At 36.7% G+C, this 24,714-nt stretch overlaps 2 protein-coding genes across 3 annotated transcripts in view; both read left to right on the top strand.

Moving 5' to 3' along the window:
• dock4a (dedicator of cytokinesis 4a) overlaps positions 1-9,951 on the top strand; it is a 73,264-nt gene extending 63,313 nt beyond the window's left edge. The window contains exons 41-52 of the mRNA XM_079859477.1: positions 2,133-2,299; positions 2,698-2,784; positions 3,014-3,190; positions 4,075-4,158; positions 4,866-4,985; positions 5,412-5,539; positions 6,309-6,429; positions 6,523-6,604; positions 6,769-6,878; positions 7,765-7,840; positions 7,955-8,016; positions 9,306-9,951. Coding sequence (XP_079715603.1) covers positions 2,133-2,299; positions 2,698-2,784; positions 3,014-3,190; positions 4,075-4,158; positions 4,866-4,985; positions 5,412-5,539; positions 6,309-6,429; positions 6,523-6,604; positions 6,769-6,878; positions 7,765-7,840; positions 7,955-8,016; positions 9,306-9,710 — 1,619 coding nt within the window. The 3' untranslated portion in view covers positions 9,711-9,951. The remainder of the gene's footprint in view (positions 1-2,132; positions 2,300-2,697; positions 2,785-3,013; positions 3,191-4,074; positions 4,159-4,865; positions 4,986-5,411; positions 5,540-6,308; positions 6,430-6,522; positions 6,605-6,768; positions 6,879-7,764; positions 7,841-7,954; positions 8,017-9,305) is intronic.
• A 3,323-nt stretch (positions 9,952-13,274) lies between these two features.
• immp2l (inner mitochondrial membrane peptidase subunit 2) overlaps positions 13,275-24,714 on the top strand; it is a 93,198-nt gene continuing 81,758 nt past the window's right edge. Inside the window, exons 1-3 of one of the 2 annotated variants that reach the window (XM_079859735.1) lie at positions 13,275-13,353; positions 19,846-19,980; positions 22,640-22,743. In XM_079859735.1, coding sequence (XP_079715861.1) covers positions 19,849-19,980; positions 22,640-22,743 — 236 coding nt within the window. In that variant the 5' untranslated portion in view covers positions 13,275-13,353; positions 19,846-19,848. Of the gene's footprint in view, positions 13,354-17,391; positions 17,426-19,845; positions 19,981-22,639; positions 22,744-24,714 lie in introns of those variants that run through there. The other variant, XM_079859734.1, reaches the window with a different exon arrangement.

Below are 24,714 nucleotides of genomic sequence, written 5' to 3' on the forward strand. Positions count from 1 at the left end.
TCAAAGTGTAGGATAAATGGAAAGAACCGATTCTGAACTGCCTGAAACGAGTTGTCAGTAATTCCAGTCTTACTTCCTGCACAAACTTACATAGGTTTGTAACAAATTTGTATGATGCCACCAATGGTTCAGTGTATGCTCGCGAACAACATCTACTTTGACCCGCCCTCAAACACTGTAGTTGTAGCTGAGGCCTGGAAGAGTTTGGTTCATGTTGTTGACATGTCAAGAAGATGCTGTTTTCTGCACTGTGGAAGCAAATCCACTTTGCATGCACTTCCAAAGGATGAGGACTCAGGCTTCAGGCCATTTAAAATGGTAAAACTGACATTGTTACTGTTAGAATCACTATGTACAAGATCCGAAGCTAGAATTCAGATATGGTAATGGGCGTTTCGTTTCTGACATGCACTGTAATCTGTAGACCAATCACAACAGACTGGGCCATCTGACCAATCAGAGCAGAGTAGACTAGTCACAACAGACTGGGCCATCTGACCAATCAGAGCACAGTAGACCAATCACAACAGACTGGGCCGTCTGACCAATCAGAGCAGAGTAGACTAGTCAGAACAGACTGGGCCATCTGTCCAATCAGAGCAGAGAAGACCAATCACAACAGACTGGGCCATCTGACCAATCAGAGCAGAGTAGACCAATCACAACAGACTGGGCCATCTGACCAATCAGAGCACAGTAGACCAATCACAACAGACTGGGCCGTCTGACCAATCAGAGCACAGTAGACCAATCACAACAGACCACTAGGCCATCTGTCCAATCAGAGCAGAGAAGACCAATCACAACAGACTGGGCCGTCTGACCAATCAGAGCAGAGAAGACCAATCACAACAGACTGGGCCGTCTAAACAATCAGAGCAGAGAAGACCAGTCACAACAGACTGGGCCGTCTGACCAATCAGAGCACAGTAGACCAATCACAACAGACCACTAGGCCATCTGTCCAATCAGAGCAGAGTAGACCAATCACAACAGACTGGACCGTCTTACCAATCAGAGCAGAGAAGACCAATCACAACAGACTGGGCCGTCTGACCAATCAGAGCAGAGTAGACCAATCACAACAGACTGGGCCGTCTGACCAATCAGAGCACAGTAGACCAATGACAACAGACCACTAGGCCATCTGTCCAATCAGAGCACAGTAGACCAATCACAACAGACTGGACCGTCTTACCAATCAGAGCAGAGTTGGTTCAGAGACCGAATCCTTTATCAAACCATTTCAGACACTGTGAGAAAAGAGGTGATGCTGCAATGTGTATAATGAGAAAATTCAAGTGTTTTTTGACCTTTGAGGAATGTAAACCTATTGTACAGTAGGAGACCTTCAAAACAAAAGTACGAACCTTTAAAAAAGCACTTTAAAACCTACGTATTTTCATTTATTTTGTTCTTAATGAAAGCCACATTAAAACAGTCATAAACCTTTTTTTTTATTAAATATTCCAAACAATGTACTTATAAAGTTTGTTTTACAATTGTCCCAGATTTTCAATCTTAAAATATGAAAATCGTGCTGTAAAGTCTTAGCACACCACTGTCTCTGTATGTCTGAAAAAGTTTGTCCTGTAATTAATTGGATTTGTTTATTCAGAACGGTAAAGTGCAAGTTCACATTTAATTTCTTGAGATTGCCAAATTGCTCCTCAAGGGTTCGTAGATGAGGGCTGGTGTGAGGATAAGGGCAATTAAAGCGTGGAGAAGTGCTAATGGTGCAGCTGGTAGATGTGTAAACTGTTGGAGTTTCTAATCAGATGTGTATCTGAACAGGGTTCATGCTGTTCCATGACCTCTTCTCTTCACCAGCTCATAATGATCTGAGAGTTGTGTGTATCTGTGGCATAAGTTCATGAGTAGCGCAAAGGAAAGTAGTATATTGCTCGATTACAGTTTAGGAGACTAAACTAGTTTAGGAGTCTCCGTTTCATTTAAGTTTGACCTTTGTCTCTGATGTTTCTGCTCAGTCCTATAAACATAAGATGATAATACCTTGAAATAAATGAGAGAGTGAGATTACTGCACTCTCTGTGAGTGTGTTTTTGTAATTGTGAACTGACCATTGTGTGAAGATTGAATGCTTTGTAAGCTCTTAACTGGTCGTGATTCAGATCTGCAGATCTATGCCGTTAGTCCTGTCCCTGAAAACCAGGACGTCCTGCAGAGAGACGGGGTGCCCAACAACATCAAGAGCTTCTACAAAGTGAACCATATCTGGAGGTTTCGCTATGACAGGCCTTTTCACAAGGGCACCAAAGACAAAGAGAATGAGTTTAAGGTGTTGTAGACTCCATCCATCCATCCATCCATCCATCCATCCATCCATCCATCCATCCATCCATCCATCCATCCATCCATCCATCCATCCATCCATCCATCCATCCATCCATCCATCCATCCATCCATCCATCCATCCATCCATCCATCCATCCATCCATCCATCCATCCATCCATCCATCCATCCATCCATCCATCCATCCATCCATCCATCCATCCATCCATCCATCCATCCATCCATCCATCCATCCATCCTTTTATTGGTCTTTCTGTGTGTGTGTTTCCTGTTATTTAAAAAAAAAAAATGTTGCTTAAAGGCTTGGGCACCAAGATGAATCTGAAATGATTACATTTTGGAAAATCAGTTTTATGATGTCCATTATTTGTGTTGTGTTGTAGAGCCTGTGGGTTGAACGCACGACACTGACCCTCGCTCAGAGTTTACCTGGCATTTCACGCTGGTTTGAAGTTGAGAAAAGGGAATTGGTGAGTCATAACTTCAATTTAAAAAAAAAACATTTTACAAGACACTTGTAGACTTCAGTCCTTGATCAATCACGAACATGGCTGATCACGTACTGTAAAACGCAAGGTTTTCACACTTCAGCACTGTCACGAATTTAAAGTAACTACTCCCAAGATGGCGCATCCACCATCAAAACAGTAATTTAAACATAAACAGAGAAATCATAACCTCAGTGTGCTTTCGATGTAGGTGGAGATGAGTCCCTTGGAGAACGCCAGCGAGGTGATTGAAAATAAAACGCTGCAGTTGAGAACGCTGATCGCCCAGTGTCAGATGAGGCAGATGCTGAACATCAACCCGCTCACCATGTGCCTGAACGGAGTCATCGATGCCGCTGTCAATGGAGGACTGGCTCGATACCAGGAGGTACAGGACTGGATGGAGAGCAGGGGCAGTCTGGTTCTCCTAGATTAGAGGTGGACTTTGGGTTGGGTTAAAACATGTAGAAAAGAATGGGGGAAAATAATGTGGTCCATTGTGCAAAACTGATAAGACCTACAGTATCCACACGGGCTCAAAGCTTGTCGCTTACAAGCTAGAGTTTCAAATATTTCAGCAATGCTTTAGTTTATGACATGCAGTCTGAATGTTGAAATATTTGAACCGTTGAAGTCCAAAATGCCTTGACTTTGTTGTTGTCTCATGGTCTTCACAACATGAATTGTCTGTGAAGTGATTTAATGGTCTGAGTGTTAAGACTCCAATTTCACCTTATTCCTTTTAGCAAGATGAAAGACCCTCCGAAAGAGCATTCGGTGGAGGTTTAATGACTACCCTATGTCCTCACACTTCATAAGACTGTTTGCTGCATGTATCTCTGACAGTTGCCAAGCAACAGCATGTTGAGCACTGGCCTTTTGTGAGCGTAAGCTTCAACTAAGTCTATTAAAAGGGAAGAGTTAACTGCAGGGGTCCTCCTGAATCCCAGCATGCACCACACTCCACAGATGATGAGTTTACCACAGAGCACAGGGCTGCAGTTCTATGAAAGCTTGATCATAGTGTCACTTACACATGACAATTAGCATGATAGATTTAACAAGAGTCGTAGAAACATTCTCAGCGTTATTGTAATGTTGCGTAATGGTTTCTGAGAAATGAGTAGGAGTTCAGGTTAGTTTACAGCGAGAAATGGCCGTGAGACATGCAGTGAATTTCAATGTGGGGGTTTATTTATTAACTCGTCTTTTCATAAAAATTTGCCTGAATACAAATGATGGACGCATCTCTTTATGTACTTTCACTCGCAGGCATTCTTCGCGAAAGATTACATCGCAAATCATCCAGAGGACGGAGAGAAAATTACTCGTCTTAGGGAACTGATGTTTGAACAGGTACAAAACCGATAATTATTTTGGTCAATGATGCGACACTCATTTTGTTTGTCTGCTAATTTATTCACAAATATATTAAAAATTCAATTTATACATACAGTACAATGACTTGAATACATTGAAAGAAGGAACTCATCAAAAATGATATTTATGCATTAACAAGTCATTATTATTCAGTTTCATTTTGAAAAATATGTTTTATATAAAAACTAGTGCTGTCAAATCGATTAATCACAATTAATCGCATCTAACAATTTTTTTTTTACGTGTGTGTGTATTATATTTTTATATATTATATATGTGTGTGTGTATATATACAGTATATACACATATTTATTCATATATACATGTATATACTTGAGATTCGCATGTAACAAAAGTTTTTGTTTACACACACACATATATTATGTAACAAAAACTTTTATGTTAGATGCGAATAATCGCGATTAATCGTTTTGACAGCACTAATAAATACAAAACAAAATTTTTTAGATTTTACTTTTTATTTGTTAATTATTCCACATGATTTTTAGTAATTAAATGTTTAAAAAAAGTAATTATGTAAAACATTTTTTTTAAACCATATGAAACCAACATTAATACAAAGAGTATACATATCTAAGAGATTTTTCCTGTTTTTGTATTGCGTATGTAAATATTTAGTTTGTTCTAAGAATAATACAATTTTCCCTCTGACTTGTTTACAGGCTCATATTCTGGAATTTGGTTTAGCCGTGCACGAGAAGTTCGTCCCGCAGGATATGAGGCCGTTACATAAAAAGCTTGTTGACCAATTTCATGTAATGCGCTCCAGTCTGGGAATTCAAGTATGTTTGCTTTTACACATGTACATATAGAAACATATTCACAGGTCTTTAAAACTGAATTGTGAAAAAAAAAAAAAAAGATGTTAAAATGCATATCTTAATATGCAACTGTAAGCAAGCCATTTGTAGCTTGATTTCCCTGAAAACTAATTTAACTGTGTCCCTGTAGTGCTAGTACATTTTTATGTTTGTTTGAAAATCCTGACCAGTCTGATATAGCAACACTGGCTCAACCAATGGCATGAGTTTGGGGCGGGGCTACTGAGTTTGTCTGACCAATAGCAGATTTTGAGAAACCCGTTTGAAAAGTGAATTTGCTTAGTGCCACTAGAGGTGCTGTAATCACACACTTCACCTTTCAGAAATGGTGGTATTAATTTCAACCAATGACTCAAGTGCTAAAACAGTTTATATTTTGTCATCCAGCCACAAGAGTTTCCCGCTTATGTGCGAGTTAGTCCGCTGCATTTTGCCAATGGCAGTCCGCGCACATGTAGGACCCCCGTACCTAATGCCATCAGCCCAGAGGGAGGCCGTATCGTGGCGAGACGCAGGTTTGTGTCATCTTACCCTCATGTTTCTTGTAAGGGTTCTTCTGTGGACTTTTGTGATACAAGATAAAAGGCTTTAAAGGGATACTTCACCGATTAGCATTAAGCTTTGTATCAGTAGAAACCCGGTAGTATTTTCGAAAAACCGTGCTTCCCTCCCTCATGTCCCCCTGAGACGAGAGATTTCTGTATTGTGTGTCTGGAAAAAAACTCAGATGACGCAAAAATCGTCATTTTGCGTCATCGGAGGCTTTGTAGGCCAGAGGCTCGAGACTACAGCCAGTAGTAGGCGCTCGTTCCGCATGTTTTCAGCCCGCCCATAGGGGGATCTCACGATAAAACGGCGTCTTTTCAGTTTCGAGTCAACTAGTAGCCTATTTGTATCATTTCTTCCGATACTGCCCTCTGTAACCGGTAGGCGTGGCTTGGGAGTGGCCTCGTAGGGCAGCGAAGCAAGTGCATTCTGGGAGTTGTTGTCTTTCATCCACATGAGCCAAAAATACATTTTCTGGCTTTTCTCAGTCTAGAAGGCACCAACTTCTAAAATAATTTCACATTTCTACTACATAAATTACCCAATTTAAATACACGTTCATCTTTCCAGCGGTGAAATATCCCTTTAAGGTCAGAGATAAAAAGTTTTGTAGTTTGAGAAGTTGAACTCAATTCAAAAGTTTTGCATCAGGTTTGACAGATTGGCAGCGAGAACACACCCACACGTTTGCTAAATTTATCCTGAGTCGTTCTCTTGTGTCTTTCAATTCCCTTTCAGTCCTCTCAGCTATCCAGCCATCAACCGATACTCCTCATCCTCACTGTCATCACAGGCCTCAAACGAAGTGAGCAACATCACCGGCCAATCAGAGAGCTCGGATGAGGTCTTCAACATGCAAGTGAGTTATATTATTATTAATTTTTATCATTTAAATGAGCTCCTTGCACAAAAAATTCTAAATCACATGATGTATCTGTTGTATTTTTTCTAGCCAAGTCCATCTACCTCAAGTCTCAGCTCAAATCACTCTGGCTCACACAATGTGAACAGCTCTGCACCCTCCAGCAATAGAGGTGAGTGAATTCAATAGACTATAAGCAATACGGCACTCGAAAGCAAGCTGTACTTACCGTGCCTCACAACATAATTGGCATCATTTTGCAGCATTGCCTCATTTCCTCTGTTATTTTGTATCCTTTCAACGCGCGCACTACGTGTCTTTATTCCCCTTCATTAGCTTCTCCACTGCCGTCTGACAAGCACAAGCACTCCAGAGAGAACGCCTGCCTCTCTCCGCGGGACAGACTCTGCAGCGGCATTTTCCCCAGCCCGCTGGAACACACACAGGTCAGTGCAGCTGTGCCTGCACGCTTTAACAATTACAAGCCAAACACAATATTCAGTAGGAATATATATATATATATATTACCCCAAACTTTTGAAATAATATATATACTTTTGAATGGTAGTTATATTTTTTTCTAAACATTTATTATGTATTAAATACTGTGTATTACTTGTTCTGTTCACAATACAGCAGAAAAGAAAATAAGAAAATTGTTATTTAATTAAATATTGAAAAAGTCATTAAAAATGACTTTATGCATTATATCATGTAAAAATAATAAAAATGTATATTATATTGTCATATATTATGATTTATAACTTATTTATACATTTTGTAAATTATTTATTAATAATAATTTAAACTATATTAAGTATTAAAAAATAAGTTCTTGAAAATAGTAATTAATAATTACTATATGCACTATATAGTATAAATATTATATATAATTTATTTATAATTTAGATTTTTTGTATGTAAATAGTATAAATAATAATTTAAACTATATTAAGCATTAAAAATAATTTATTGGGAATAGTAATTAATAATTACTTTATGCATTATATAATGTAAAAAATAATATAGATGTATATTATATTATGTCATATCTTATTATATATGATTTATTTATAATTTAGATTTTTTGTAAAGATTATAAATATGAATATATAAATATTAAGTATAAATTCCTACACAAAAAAATCTTTAAAGTACTGTGCACTGTTACACCGGTAAAATCTGTTACATTTATTATTAAAGTAAAGTCCATTTTGCTTTCATGTTGTTTTTAAAAGTCCAGCGCTCAGTGTTCAGTAAACATCCAGAGAGAAAGACCCATAGAAGGTGTAGCGGATTCACTGAGATTTATATCTTTTATATCCCTTGCAGAGGATGATTCCGTTCCAAATACCAGTGGATTCACCATTACCACGGTGTGAAGCCAATCTCCCCACACCTGAGACAGGTAATGCAGCTTTCTGCTGTGAGATATAATACACCCGTTACACTTGAATCGGTTATGTACAGCTCAATGACATGTCCTTTTGTTCCTGTGTGTGTGCGCGTGTGTGTTGAATAGGATCTCTGTGCAAGAACGTGAGGTCACTGTCTCCCATGCCGACCGCCCGTTCCCCTCAGAAGGTGATTCCTTTATGCTAAATATTGGGAAAAATGACATTGCGATATTTTCTATTTCTGCGATATACTGTATATTGCAAAGAAATACCGGAATGTTTACCAGATTACCTGAATAACTATATTTGGAAAGAATTAATCATTCGAGAATGAGTGGGGTGATTTAAAAAAATAAATTAAAAAGCTAGAATATTAGTTTTTACTATATGAACCATCCTTTTAGGGCTGAACGATTTATTTATTTATTTATTTGGGCATTCACACTTGTTTAGTCTTTACAATAACTAACTCAAACCCCTTTCAGTAACCATGAAGTTAACAGAGTTTACAAAAATATCTCTCCACTTGAGTTTGCAAAGGTTCATTCAAAAAAACACATGGCTTTTGACTAATTAAGTATAAAACAATAATAATAATAATTATTATTATTAAATAATATATTAAACAAAATATTGTAAACGTACTGTAAAGAAATTGAGTATTTAATAAAAAATAATTAAAAAATATTTAATTTTATAGTACAACTGTAAAATTACAATACTAAAATGTTCTAGTTTTTTATTTTGAATAAATATGAAATACTTTGAATAAAAAATGGAATTAAACTGGTATATCAGTCATACAGCGTTATAGAGTGGCGCTATAGTTCCGGAAGTTTTTCTTCCATTCATTTTTCCCATAGGGATTTAAAAAAAAAAAGTCTTTATTAAAGAGTTATGAGCGCTGAGCCAAGCCAGTCATCTACAAGGTGAATCACAACAAAGTAAACAAGTTTTTGAATATCAGACAAAAAGACAAAGTGTACTTAACGGCTTTAGTGGAGGAAAGAACTAAAATCCCATGAAGCATTGCAAAATCGAATTTCATGTGAGAAAGCAGAGCTAAAGAGCTATTTTGGTGCATGTTGCTTTTTTTCAACTCTCTGATTCTATACAGCATCATGGGTAATGTATGTTCAACATGATTATTGTACAAAATGAGCTGAAATAATGCAGGCTTGATGGCTTCAGCAGAAGCAAAAACCATAGATTAACAACATCGTAGCTCACAGTAGGGCTGTCTTTTAAAGGTTTTAAAGTTATCGTTTAAAATCAGTTTTCCTATGGAGAAAATGAATGGAGCTTTTACTCCCGAAACCCGCACTCTACTGTGGCTGCGGTGTCACACGACAAGCTTGACATGGAAATAATAAGGTGATACGTTCTAAAATAATGGTCGCTTTAAAAAACTCACGCCGGGGATATTTTAAACTGACGTGTGAACATGAGTTGATTGTGCTTGATTTTGCTCTGCAGTCAATGGTGCCGCCCCTCACGCCCTCCCCGACCGATGGCTTGCCAATGGGGAGCCTGGCATCTCACTCCCCTGCCCGTTCTGGCAGCTACAGCAGCGGTATCTCGTCCCTCAGCCGCTGCAGCGTCTCTGAAACGTGTGGGATCGACCTCCCGCCGCCCGACCCTCCTCTGCCCCCCGCCGTTCCCATGGACATGCCCATTCGGCGGGGCAGCAAGACTCCTCCTCCCTACAGCGTCTACGAACGGAACAATCCCCGGCGAGCGACGCCACTGCCTCACAGTCTATCAGTGCCGCCCAGTACCGACAACCCCAGCCTGACCGCGAAACCCCAACTGAACCGCACACAGCGAATTAATTCCGAACCGCGCCACCGGCCCACCCCGAGGAAGGTCTCTCAGCTGTAGTGTGTCTGCGGTAAACGCAAACTGGGACTAAGCTGCATTTTTTTAGCAGTTGTTTGCTGTAAAATTACTGTAGGCTATGTATCATAATTGGGAATGTTTTCAAATGCAAGGAGGTGCATTTATGTGAAGGACAGGGAGTGGCATATTCATAAATAAATCTTTCAAATCTATTAAATAAGAGTGTCAATGAATAAATACGTCTATGTCAATACATACATCAATAAATGCCAAATAAAAAAAGGTAATGAATTCAAAGTCCAAATCCAAAAGTTGAATTTAAAAGTTATTTATTTATTGACATATTTCATGCTTTATTTATACAATTCATAAATAAAGAGAATTATAGAACTATCTTTTGAATCTTTTAAACAAATAAGGTCAATAAATATTTAGATAATTTTTTGAAAGCCTAATTACAAAAGCAAAAGTCTCACCATTAAAATCCCAAGCATGTTCTCATTATGATTTTATGTAGCCTATATGACAGACTTTTCGTTTTTGAAATTATTTTCCTTTTTGAAGTTTTCCGATCATATTTCAAGCTATTCAAAACCATAATGTCGAACAGTGTGCATCTGATGTGTCTCAGCTGAAGGAAATAATCCATTATTTATCAGCTTTAATATATTGGGTAAATTTTCTTATTGGGCCGATAACGACAAAATTAAAAATTAACATATATCGGTCGATACCGATATGGTATTAATGCTATTTTATATATATATATATATATAAAATATATAGATATATAATTGTATTTATTAAATAATTTTATTACATAAATAAATCCTTTGGACTTCTATGTATTCATTGACATACACACATTTCATGATTTACTGACATTTTTGCTAAAGATTTATTTATTATATCTCACTCTTAGTCCTCCATACATTTTGGTTAATTTAACGATTTATATTCTATAATCGAAATGAAAGTAAATCGGAATGCACCCACGATGAATGTTTTCCTTTTTCTTTTTTGTTCATTGATATTAAGTAGATAATCTCAATTTCATTTTACAGCTGCATATTTGGTGACTATTTTGTGGAAGTGCAGCTCAGAAACGCTCTTCACCGATGAACTGAACCGGACACAGTCCTTCTGATATGCAGTTACAGCTGGAAACGATAATGTTCTGGAAAAGCCTTGAAGAGATTATGAACGCTTTTGAAACGGCATGTAATTTACAGCAAAAATCTGAAGATCTGGCAGGTCCATATCCCATTTAGAGTGCACTGAGACATATTGCTAGCAAGGTATTTTTGATAGAAGTACGAAATCAGTGTTGTACAGCTTTTCTTTCCACACTATGGCAGTTTTTTTGTTTTGGTCTTACACGAACCGAGGCGTGCAGCTAGACCTGCATCCCGTTTTAACCGCTTTGTACTTTTCCGGAATGGCTAAAAGGTGCTACATATTTCTTAGTGTTTGGTTTTTTTTCTAATGTAGCCTCGTATCTACCGAAAACTGCCTGACCGTTTAAATGTGCCATGTGATGAAATTGTGTGGTCTCCGAGTTTTGTGCCAAAGATGCAAACAGTATTAACTTCTTTGTCAGTGAGAGTAGTTAGGAAAGCTTACCTGAAGTTAGCGTGACCGCTAGTGCTCAACAATGTGCTTCTTAAACCGTGTGCAGAGGCGTAGATCAAGACTGCATGGGGCATGAGCAGTACAAAGCAATATAACCATTGTAGTTTGCAAAGAGTGATAGAAACAAACATCGTCTAGTTCCGAGATGACTTTTCCCAGCAGCCAGATCCCAAATCGGGTTGTGTCGCCGCAGTCTCTTCCGAACAATATTGGCTAGATCAAATCTGTGTTTCTTTCTCCTTTAAATGTTAAATCCGACATTGAGGTCAGGAATTCAATTTGGCCTCTTATTTGGACTTTAGGTCATTGATGATAAACACAATGTTTAGGAAATGCTGTGTGGAATTGATTTTCTTTTATATTGGTTTTATCTTTTATATTGTTTTTTTTTTTTTTTTTAAAGTGCACCATATTTTCATTGAAAATTTCTTTTAATCATTCAAATAAATCATTTCATGTGTAATTTTTACCATGGATAATTAACTTAAAACATCAAAACATTCATCTTGCTAACAAAGCCAGCAAACGTTCAATGAAACGGCTGATTTAAGAAGTTGCGTTTCAAAAGAAAAGAGAAACGTTGCCACATTTTGATGTCAAATTGATAGTAACAAACAGCTTTTTCACTGCCAGCTTGAAAGCCCACAATTCTTTTAATAAATAATGGATAATTTGATGTGTTTAGTTGTGGCAATACAACTTCAAAAACACGCAACAGCCTTCGCGAGTCACGTGGGCAATTCTGCATTTTATAAAAATTGTTCATAGCAAAAATGTCCCCTGTTATTTTATTGCATTTTTGTAGATAAATACAAAGTACAAAGTGCTGTATTTTTTTGGCAACCTAAAACATTTGAAGCACGAATAATCAAACTGGAACAGTGACACAATTCTTACAGATGGGCACCGATTCGTTTGTTCCCTATTTTATTAACGGCTTTGCAGCAAATGTTCTCATATTCCCATGTTTTACGAGAGTTGCTCATTTCAGGCAATCATGTTTTGTAATTTCGATGGATTGCCAATGGTCAAGTCGTAGGACGCTTGTATTTCTCCTCTCCTCTTCTCTCCTTTCACTCTCCTTTTTATGGATTATACTCTTTCTGTTCAATTTTTTGAACTTGTAAAGTTGTACTTTATATCATACAATGGGATGAAAGTATTCCATATAGCCTGTGTTACAGATTTTGTACAAAAGGTGTTTATATGAAAATGTAACCAGTTCATAGCTTTGAATGTTGCAACTAAAGTTTTTATTTGTAAATGTTGAATATTAACCATCAAACAAATAAAGGTTGATTGATGTAAAGTGTGAGTTTTCATTTATTGTTGCTTCTCTTGAGATGGATCCAACACGAGGACTGCAAACAATCGTTAACCACGGCGGCTTTAACTCACTGTAAAAAATAAATAAAAGTTGCTGCCTTAAATTTATAAGTACAACCAACTTGGATGTTTAAGTCATTTCAACTTAAATTACATTAAACTGACTATAAATGAGAGTTGAATCTTAATAAAAAGATTTTAAAACTCTACAACTTAATAAAAAAAAGTTAGTAGGAACTTATTTTGATGAGTTAATGCAGTGTAAAAAAAACATTTTGTCATAACTTATTGATCATATAATATTTTACAGTTTGACTGGTTGGTAAATTTGATGGTAAATTTTAAACGACCAACATTTACATCTGCCACACATACATTAAAAACAGGATTGTCTTTTTCTCTTTTTTTATATTACCATAACACAATGTTTTGGTGTGTATGTATCGAATGTTATGATACAATGGGCAATCATTTGGCGCCCTAATAAAGTAGACGCCATATTTGTTTTACTCATATCCTTGTTTTCTTATGCTAAAATTGAATATGAATTTAATAATGTATAGTAGTTTTTGTGAGGGCTTTTCCTCATATATTATTGCAGCGTGTCCACAATATCTTCCTGTCAGGAAATTTATGAATCAGACTCGGAGGGCTTTAGGACCCGGGAAGCAGCGAGCGTGGTGTCGTACTGACGGAGCGACGTACAGCACATACATAAAGACATTAGGTGAGTGTGTTGACACCTCTGAAACCATTGATACTCATCCTTCAGACCTTACCAGTGCTGAAGAGTTTATGCTTCACTTTTGATTTTGTGGTTTAATTGCATCCATCCATAATAAATTTCATCACACGCCTATTATTTGCTCTTGTTTATAGTAGCCTATAGCGGCATGTCCTGTCAATCCAGCGTGGTCGCCATTCACGCTAATGTAGTGTGAGTTAGTGTTGCAGTTTTTAACTTAGTACACGACAAAATGAAACGAGAGATGTAAGATAAGACGACGACATTTGCTTATGTTGTTGTGTTGCATGAACAGGCTGACCTCACAGGCTGTGTCTCAAAACCTGTAATTATTTTGTAATACAAATGTGCAGTATACTAACTACACAGAATACTATATCCCACAATGCAGTGCACTTGAATCTACGGTACTTGACCTTCCATTTCCAGAATCACAAAAGAACCTTGTGTGACACAATTTTAAACATTTCATTTGAAGAGATAGCTGTTAAGAAATGTTTATGCTAAATAATAGTTTTTTATATCCGGAATGATAACTGGAAGCCACTTTCTGAATAAACACACATGCTTTGTTAAAAGGTCATGTGACAGTGATATAGCATGATAACATTTAAATTGTTTGTTGTTGTATATAACTATTTCATGTCATTTTTTTAAAGTAGTAGACATTATGCAGTGTAGGCTATACTGTGCAGTAAACAGTGTGTTAGTAATCCATATCTAAACTGAGTTATTGTTTAAAGGGGGGGTGAAATGCTCATTTTCACTCAATCTCCTGTTAATCTTGAGTACCTATAGAGTAGTAATTGCATCCTTCATATCTCCAAAAAGTCTTTAGTTTTATTAGTTTCTTTAGTTTAAAGATAGGCTGTACCGAGTCTTTCCGAAAAAACCCGAGCGTCTGGAGGCGAGCCGTGTGGGCGAAGCCAGAGCCATAGAGAGAATCCGTCGATCTGGGCTTTGTTTATAAAACATTCATCGTCTAAATGCAGGGAACAAACAGTCTACATAACTACACAACAATCTGCATCCACTGTTCCTAACGCTGGGTTCTTTGGGAAGCTTTCCCTCACATCCAAAAACACACTTTGGAGACACTATGCAGCGCTGCCGATGATTTCCTGTTGAAGCGCGTTGATGTGCGTGGTCTCGCTCTCCTCTAGTCGACGTGTGCGCGGCCGCGCTTTTCCGGGAGAAATGCTCATATAAGGAGTTCCACTCTGGTCTACGTCATTAGATCCACGGTCGAAAAAAACCCAGCCGAAACTTGTACCAACCCGGAAGTAAGATTTTCGGCACAGAAATTCTCCGTTATTCGTCCAAAATATTTTTTTAAAACTTTGGCCATGTTAAGCATGAGAATCCATCTCTTTAACACTGTAAACAACTCTGAATACATGAAACACCATTGTACCCCCCCTTTAACGTTTTAAAGCATTAAATGAAGTTTTGATGTATATCCGAGTCTGCTTTCTCAAACAAGAAAAGATGTAGGGCGGGACTTACCAAGTGGTGCAGGTGTGACGTCAGAACCAGAAGACTAATTCCCTGTTTCCTTCGAGATCAGGCCTATGATGCCCAAATGTTATTTGTCCTAATAATTTTTATTTTTTCTAGGTAGGCAGTTTATGAAGTTTTGAGACACAGCATTGCTTGTTTACTGCTCATCACAGTCTCTCAGTTAAGGAGTAAAGATCAGTCTCTTTTCTTTCTTTCTTTTTGCGATATATATATATCATAATATACTGCCAACATGTGAATACGCTGATATAAAAAGATTCTCCCATATGAATGCTGGATTTAGATTCTAGGCTAATTAATTAAAGCTGCCCTGTGTAGCTGCCCTAATGAATAAGATTATTTTGAATTTTTAATCACTAACTTGTTAAAACGTCACTTCATATTGGCTTTGCAGTATAAAATGGTTGTATATATTATTACATATTTAAACTACATACACAACTGCAGTCTGCATCTTTTGGCACTCTAGCGGTTAATAAACAGAACTGCATCCCGGACAGCAACATAGTGTCGGCCCAGATCCGGCCCACATCTGGTGCACGTGGATTCAACACAAACACGGCCGAATCTGTGCCGACACTATGTTGCTGTCTGGGATGCGTCTTGCGGAAGAATATTGCAGCCGCAGCTACTTCTCTCTGTTTATATCTATGATGAGTCATGCAGGTACTGGGCAACGGTACGACCCGAACCAGTCTAAAATAGTCAGAATATAAACACTTATTATAGATGTACCATAGTGATTCAGGATAAGACAAAAACACGGTTTGGAAAATGGATTCATGCTGTACTTGCTTATTGTATACATTTTGTAAACTTTTAAAACAAAAAGAGTTACAGACTGCAGCTTTAAATATATAAACTATTTAAAGGTAAAGTTTACCCAAAAATGAAAATTCTGTCATCATTTACTCACCCTCATGTTGTTCCAAACCTGTATAAATTGCTCTCTTCTGCTGAACACAAAAGAAAGATATTTTGAAAAATGTCAGTAACTATTGACTTCCATAAAAAAAAAATTTTTATTTTCCCCATATATATATATATATATATATATATATATATATATATATATAAATGTTATAATTAAAAAAATTATAATATTATAAAAAAGAAAGGCTTTTAAGATGCATGCGAACCTTAAAATCATTCAACATTTCACTTCTAGTGTATGTTATTAACTGTTTTCAAACGTTTTACCATAGGATACTGTGAGTCAGTGTAATTCTTTCTGTCTGTTTGTCTGCAGCACAACATTAATCTCACCGCTGCTGTGATGCAGACTAATGGTCAAGCATTCCAGCTGAAATCATACAGGTGCAGACATTGAGATAATTTAATCAGATTCCACCTGTCAGCACCGTGTTGTGAAATGCACTGTTAAAATATGCCCATGCATCAAGGAAACCGAAAATTGCCTTGTCAAGAGTGGAAATCTGTCATTGCAGTTTCAAATTACCCTAAAGCAGCGAGTTCACTAAGCATTTTTCGACATATTTGATGACTAGTGCAATTAAAATGGTTACGCTCAGGTATGCATAAACAAAGGTACCAGGCTAGTTTTACTTTATGCAGGTGGCACATTTGACAGTATTACTTGCAGGATAAATGGGTTAGGAGTTCTAAACGGGAAGCATATGATAAATTGATTCTGCTGGAGACCACCATGCACCGCTTCGAAGCTGTGTGGAACGGTCACCTAATATTACAGAGGCATTTGCTTTCAACTCTAGAAACACATTTTTAATTGGGTTCGGCTACAAAAAAATCCATCTATGTTACACACCTGCTGTGCCAACCTTGGTTTTATTTCTGTCCGTAGCACATGGAAAATGGTGGAAAATGTTCTCGACTCTGAATCTGAAAGGGGCCTTTGATGAAAAATGAACTTGACGCTTTCTTTTGATCACCGCGCACCAGTCCTAGATTCTCCCATCTGCCCGTTTTTAAGAATAAACTATTAGATGCTCCACTTTACGCACCTTTGAGATCCATGCGCCAACCATATACTGTATATAGAGCCTCGGCCTGGGCATTGCACCATTACGTCGCTCTGTTTGTAGCCTGAAGGAAAAATATAGGATTGTGGCTTGGGACAAGAAAAAATAGACTTTTTTTGTAGCCTGTCATGTGTTGTGTGGCTCCGGGGTGATTGGGAATCTTTCACTGTATGTGCTGGTGAGGGAATATTGTTAGAGCAACCTGACAGCTGGCACTTGGCAGGTCTACCCAGAACACCATGGATAATTTAGCCGCTCGTTGTCATAATAGTTCATTAGTCGCACTCTTGTGCTATGGATGCATCTCTTCACGAACTAAGCGAATGAATACTTAACACTACAAGAAGTGCCAGCGCAGGGTAAGACACATCAGAGAATCTGTTAGATGAAGATGTGAAATCAAAATTGACCCTGTTTACTTTCTTAAAGGGATAGTTCACCCAAAAACAGTTTGGTTACCCATATTCTTCAAAATATCTTCTTTTGTGTTCAGCAGAAGAAAGAAATGTATGCAGGTTTGGAACAACTTGAGGGTGAGTAACAGAATTTTAATTTTTGGGTGAGCTGTCCCTTTAACACATGTTATTGTGTTTGATTCTTGCAAAGTCTTCCAGAGAAAAATAATGTTTAATCAAAATTCATTAACTTGGCATAACTTACTATTTATTAGAGAATCCTGAAACAAATGTATCATGGTTTCCAAAATATCAAGCAGTTTTATATCAAGTTTCCGACATTGATGAAAATAAGAAATAGTTCTTGAGCAGCAAATCATCATATTAGAATGATTTCTGAAGGATCATGTGACACTGAAGACTGGAGTAATGATGCTAAAAAAAATCAGCTTTGCATCACAGAAATAAATTATATTTTAAAATATAGTCAAAGGGAAACCAGTTATTTTAAATTGTAATAATATTTCACAATTTTACTGTTGTTGCAACTTACTGTGATTTCATCAAACCCTGCCTTCTAATAGTTCAACGGCTTATTTGAATTTATATGTCAAAATTTATATTGATAATCATGTATTTTACATTTATTCATTTACATTTATTCATTTAGCTAACGCTTTTATCCAAAGCGACTTACAATTGCTATATATGTCAGAGGTCGCACGCCTCTGGAGCAACTAGGGGTTAAGTGTCTTGCTCAGGGACACATTGGTGTCACACAGTGGATTCGAACCCGGGTCTCTCACACCAAAGGCATGCGTCTTATCCACTGCGCCACACCACCCCTATTTTAGTCATTTATAATATTTCTGGGCATTTTTTATAATGTTGACAATTGTACACTCTCATTCACTCTCTTGCTTTAGAAAGTCTCAACATAAAAAGTCAAAACACTGTTAAAAAAAAAGAGTTGCTACAGTACTAAATGATTTATTAGCTGTGAAGTTTTTACAGGAAATTTCTGACTTCTGACATTTGTACTTGCGTGATTGTTTTATCAGAGAAGTAAAAAAAAGGAAAAAAGAAGGGTCCGGCTACTATGGCTTGCTCAGATTACATATTTCTTGGATATACAGTACAGTTGGTCTTGTAGGACTTTTTATAATCAGTAATCTGTGTATCTACACTGTAAAAAGTGATTGTGTTGGAAACTCCTTTGCCTTAAAATGATTACACTGTAAAAAAAAGTTGCTGCCTTAAATTAAGTACAATCAACTTGGTTGTTTACAGTTTACGGTTGATTTCAACTTAAATTACATTAAACTGACTTGAATCTTGTATAACTTAGAAAAAAGTTGAAAATTGCTTAACTGATTTTGATGAGTTAAAGCAATGTAAAAACATATGCTGTCATAACTTATTGATCATATGCGTTTTTTACAGTACAAGTAAATAAATCATGCGTAATTTAAAAGATTAAGTTAAGTGGAAATGTCAAGTTCACATAACTTCATTTTTTCAATTATGCATGAGGTTATTTACTTACATTGCATTCAAGGTGTGCATTTACATTTGATCAGTTCGTCCTTTTCATGGGAATCAAACCCATGACCTTGGTGTTGCTAGCACCACGGTCTACTGTTTGAGCTAAAGGAAAGCCTAAAGAAGTAAAATGGTTTGCGAATGCCGTTTCAGGCAAATTTTAAATTTTCAGTGTTTGGATTACATTAGTGTTGCTGCCTCGACTAGCCTACTGTACATACTCAGAAGAGAGTTAGGAAGGTGTCTTTTTTTCCACCACAAAAGGTTTTTTTTGTAATTTTCTCTGTTTGAGCCGTATCTGGCTCACAGCAGTGCAAACCTGACAAATCCTGCACCGCGTTGTGATTCGCTCAGCATTTTTTTTTTTCACCCTCACATCTAAGTTGTTGTAGTCTCTGATTTTTGAGCCTCTTGAATGCCCTCCTGCAAGCAAATGGCTTCAAGACTTTCTTTAAGTGCTTACCAGTTAAGTCTGCAAAGTTGCTGTGGGAGACCTTGAGGGCTTTTTTGGGAAAATAGTACAAGCCGCTCTTCGTCTTTTTGTTTCTATGGTGAACTCTGTATAATGAACGAGAGGCATAATTGCATGCCGTGTACCTCCAAATCAAGCATCGCACTATCATTTAATGGTATTAGAGCAAGCGTGCTCTTGTCAGATTCAATTTCAATGCCTCAGTGGGTTTTCTACCCTAATGCATTGGGTCTACAGAGTTTTGTCATTGCGAATACGGTCTACAAATAGGTGCAATTACTTAATTAATTAATAAAACGGTTGCTTTATGAGTGTTTTCTTCTTTTTGACCTCACTAGTCACTTGCAATTTGATTCAAAACAAGATGGTTCATGCTTAAGCGTGGTTTTCTGGCCTGCTTTTGGTACTTTTGTTCTCTTTGTGAGGCTAGTCATCCAACATATCATTGAAACATGCCTGAAAGACTTCAACAAAAACATAAGATGTTACCAGACACTTTGAACCAGTCAAGGTCATTTTCTCTTTTCATTCTCTCTCTCTTCAGGCAATGGCGCAGACGGGCTTTGGGCGAAGATACTTCAGAGCGTTTGTTAGTGGCTTCTTTGTAGCCGTCCCCGTGACAGTGACGGTTTTAGATCGTCTTGCCTATGTGGCACGCGTAGAAGGTGCCTCAATGCAGGTGAGTTGTCCTTTATCCATTTCATCAAACTATTCTTGGTAACATTGTTGTTTTGATGAATCTGGTTTAGTCTAGCTTTGCTGAGTTTCTTATGAAACAACTTACAAGGTAATTCAAGTTCATTTTTCAGCACGTTGAGCTGTGGTGCTCTTTTGGGCGATGCAGGTTTGAGTCCGGCTTTTTTTTTAATCACTTTACTGTATTTGTCACCATAGTAATTTTCTTTCCCCATCTTCACTATTTCTATGTAATAATTTATATAGTATAAAAAATAAAAATGGTCATAGGACTTAATATATCTTGATATATTTTCGACATTTTGGAAATTGAATAATCTTGGTATTTAAAGGGGGGGTGAAATGCTCATTTTCACTCAATCTCCTGTTAATCTTGAGTACCTATAGAGTAGTATTGCATCCTTCATATCTCCAAAAAGTCTTTAGTTTTATTATATTTATAAAAGAAAGATAGGCTGTACCGAGTCTTTCCGGAAAAAAACGAGCGGCTGGAGGCGGGCCGTGTGGGCGAAGCCAGAGCCATAGAGAGAATCCGTCGATCTGGGCTTTGTTTATAAAACATTCATCTTAGCTGTGCTAACGCGCCGAGCTAGTAACACACAGAGACAATAGAAGCAGTTTTAGTCACCGAACCTTTATCATTGTGACTGCTCGATCCTTAAGCATTAGACGATCTGCAAATCCGTCGATCTGGGCTTTGTTTATAAAACAAGCATCGTCGAAATGCAGGGAACAAACAGTCTTGCACAACTCCGTTTATGCTCAGGAAAAACAAACTCCATTCACGGGTGCCTTAACGCTGGGTTCTTTGGGAATCTGTGCAGGGTTGTCTTGCCCTGGCAACCAAAAACCCACTTCTTTGGTGACATTGGCTTCCCAAAAGCTTCCCAAAAGCCGAGCATAGCGCTTTGATGGCAAACTGCTTTCGCTCTCTCTCTCTGGTCTACGAGTGCGCGCGCGCCCGCGATCTTACCGGAGAAGTGCCCTTAGGACCCATATAAGGAAATTCCGTTACATCTGACGTCACACATGCCCATACTCGAAAAAAACTTTCCGAAACTTGTGACAAACCGGAAGGACAATTTTTGGCACAGAAATACTCCTTCAAACGTACAATTTAATTTTTGAAACTTTGTCCATGTTTAGCATGGGAATCCAACTCTTTAACAGTGTAAAAAACTCAGTATGCATGAAATAGCATTTCACCCCCCCTTTAATATATGTATATCAATACATGTCTTGACGTTTTTTTGTTTTCAATTTACTGTAAAATACTGTAATATAACAGAATTATATTGAATAATTTCCATTTAAAATGTAGCGGTGTAACAATACAGTTTGTAAAAAATATATAGTATTTTAAAAAATATTATTCTTAAAATTAAGTGATGCAAATTTTGAGTCGCTCAAAGAAAAACTTAGAATCGTTTCTTTGAGACAAACAGTTAAAACTCAATCATAGAAATGCATCAAACTTACCAATTTTTTTCCAAGTTTAAATCAAAGACACTATTAAAACATCTCTGCTTGTTTACGAGAAAGTTTTGCGAAAGTTTAGGAAGCTTAATAGCCAATAAAAAGCACATTAAAATCATGATCACAGTTGCCTGATTTATATAATACCATCAAAATAATTGCAAATATATTATGACTATTCAATATATTTCCCAGCCCTATGAAATACTAAGAGAACTTTACTTTAACAAGCTTCTCTATTCAAACATTAATAACCTTTTTTTTTTTATTAGGACTTTGCATTAGGGCTCAATCAAACCAAATGTCCTAAACATTGCACTAATAGCACTAAGACCACAATGAAAGACACCTAAAATAATGAGAGAAACCCGTTTGAATACACTATGCTCATTTCCTCGCCAAACAGAAGTAATGGTTCATTATGTACCTAATGAACACTAACTAACCAAAACGCTGGTGTTGTTGTTGTTGTTTTCCTTTTGGAGTTTGGTTTTCTATCTCGGTTCATAGTGTTATAAATTTGCTAATGGCTTTTCCCGGTCCGTCCACGGCCTTTGAATCCAAATAAGTCACTCCATGGACAATGCTGAAAGCTGACACCAATACAGAATGAGAAAATGTGTCTGAATAAAAAAGATAGAGCGCCCAGCTGTGACAGATAAATTCTCCAGGCGGGAACGCTCGTCGGGATATTTATTTTAGAAGGACAGATAAGAGATATTTCTGTCAATTATCCCAGCAAGCGTGAAATGGCTCATCGAGATCTCCCTTAATGATTCATTGGAGGCCCGTGTATCAAGCCAGTCGTTGACTTGATTGTTTGAGAAGGTTCGTCACACACAAGTTGCTTGATATACCACCACAAAAAGAGTTAAGAGAAAAACAAATTCTGTTTTTGAAGTTAACTTGCAGACGTTATTTTTACCCTTCAGTCGAAAGGCTGAATGAAGAACAGAGCGATTCTTTTCCAGAACAAAATGAAAGCAAAGTCGCTGCCAGTGAGTTTATTCTTAGAGTTACAGTAGTTTTGGAAGTTCTTTTGTGGAGTGGAGGATTAAAGCAATAAATCACAGACCAAGAAGAACAAATTATCAAAGTTAAAAGTTTCTAATCTGTCACAACTCTTCTAGAGACTCTTGTAGACTCAGTGTTTGAATCTTTCCCAGCCGTCCTTGAACCCAGATGGAGGGTCGTCACCTGATGTTGTGCTGCTCAACCGCTGGACTGTGAGGAACTACCAAGTACAGCGAGGGGACGTTGTGTCAGTTCTGTGAGTAGCCGTATTTAAGCTGTGTTTTGTCCTAAACGCGTGAGCCATTATGCGACGTTTCGCTGTGGGCGGAGCAACCGAGCGTGACCCTGCAGAAACTGTGCAAATCAAGTGACTGAAATAATGTTCTGTTGGTTATCATGGCTGGCTAATGTGGTGCTCGACACTTTTTTTGCATTTAAATGTATTTTGCATTGTGGTACGGTGTAAAGTAGGGATGCTGTTTCGGTACAGTTAGGGATGAAGGATATATCGGTTAACAGGCAATTTATTTACAAGTTTTCACTTGGTGTAATAGCATCTGTCCTTATAGTGTCTGCCTTTTATTTATTGGGATGATATTGAACATCATCTGATAATCACTTAAAGTCTTTAAAGTCATCTTAAGAAACGCTAATAATTCGATTACTCTGTTAAATGTACAGCAAATCTCGAAAAAAAAAAAAAATGTTATACTGTACATTATAATTTTGTTGTGCCAAAATTAAATAGTAGCGTTTAAAACAATTTTAGGTTTTAGTGTATTGTTTTTAATTTATTTAGACATCAGAGGTTATGTTTTTACTAGGGCTGTCAAACGATTAATCGCGATTAATCGCATCCAAAATAAAAGTTTGTTTTTACATAATATATGTGTGTGTACGGTGTATAATTATTTTCTATATATAAATACACACACATGCATGTATATATTTAAGAAATATTTGCATGTATATACTGTGTATATATATTTATATTATATATAATTTATATTATATATAAATATTTTATATATAAATAACACATTTTTCTTAAATATATATGCATGTATGTGTATTTATATATAGAAAATAATTATACTCCATACACACACATATATTATGTAAACACAAACTTTTATTTTGGATGCGATTAATCGCGATTAATCGTTTGACAGCCCTAGTTTTTACTATTGGTTTTTATCTGTTACTCGTCTATTACTAGGGATGCACCGATATGAACATTTTGGCTGATACAGATAACCGATAATTCTTTATATTTGTAAGCCGATAACCGATATAGTGGCTGATGAATCTAAATCCAAATTTTATATAATTTTTGAGAGCCTGATTTTAAATACAAAAGTCTCACCATTTAAAAACCATGTCCCAAACACATAATTATAATAATTTACAATTATTTGTTTTTTCCTTTGGTAAATTGCTGTTGTGATCCTTGATTGTGTTTTTGTGTTTTGATGTGTATTTGTATGTCTATGTTATTGTAGCTGCTATCTTGGCCAGGTCACTCTTGTAAAAGAGATTTTAATCTCAATGAGTTTTTAACCTGGTAAAATAAAGAATGAAATAATGTTCTCACTCATTTTATGTAGCCTATATATAGACTTGTAGACTTGCATGTTGCATTAACTGTATTTTCTTTTTTTTGAAGTGATTCCAATCATATTTCAAGCTATTCAAAACCATCATGGTGAACAGTGCGCACCTGAAGTGTCTCAGCTGAAGGAAATAATCCATTATTTATTATATCAGCCAAATTTCCTTAACGGACTGATAACGATGACATTAAAAATGGACATATATCGGCCGATACTGATATGGTGGCAGATATATCGCGCATCCCTATCCATTACAATAATTATTGGCTTATCTGTATCGACCTGAATTTTAATATTGGTTCATGTCTAAATATGGTGTTGGCTGATATTAGTGATTTTTGTATTTGGTTTTTAATGTAATTCTAATTTAGTCTTTAATGATGCTAATAATTAAAAAAATTTTGAAAATTTTTTTTACCAAATCTCAAAATTCATTTATCTAATATTCATATTTTATATGATAAGATTGCAAATTATTTATAACTTTGTTATTCATAATTTATTAACAATGTGATGCTAAATTCACTTAACATAAAAAAAAAAATAAAAAAAAAATTGTATTCAAATATATTTTAATATTGGCCATTTATCAGTTATTGACTGTAATATCAAAA

The sequence above is a fragment of the Squalius cephalus genome (assembly GCF_949319135.1).
Source record: "Squalius cephalus genome assembly, chromosome: 23".
Classification (NCBI taxonomy): Eukaryota; Metazoa; Chordata; class Actinopteri; order Cypriniformes; family Leuciscidae; genus Squalius; species Squalius cephalus.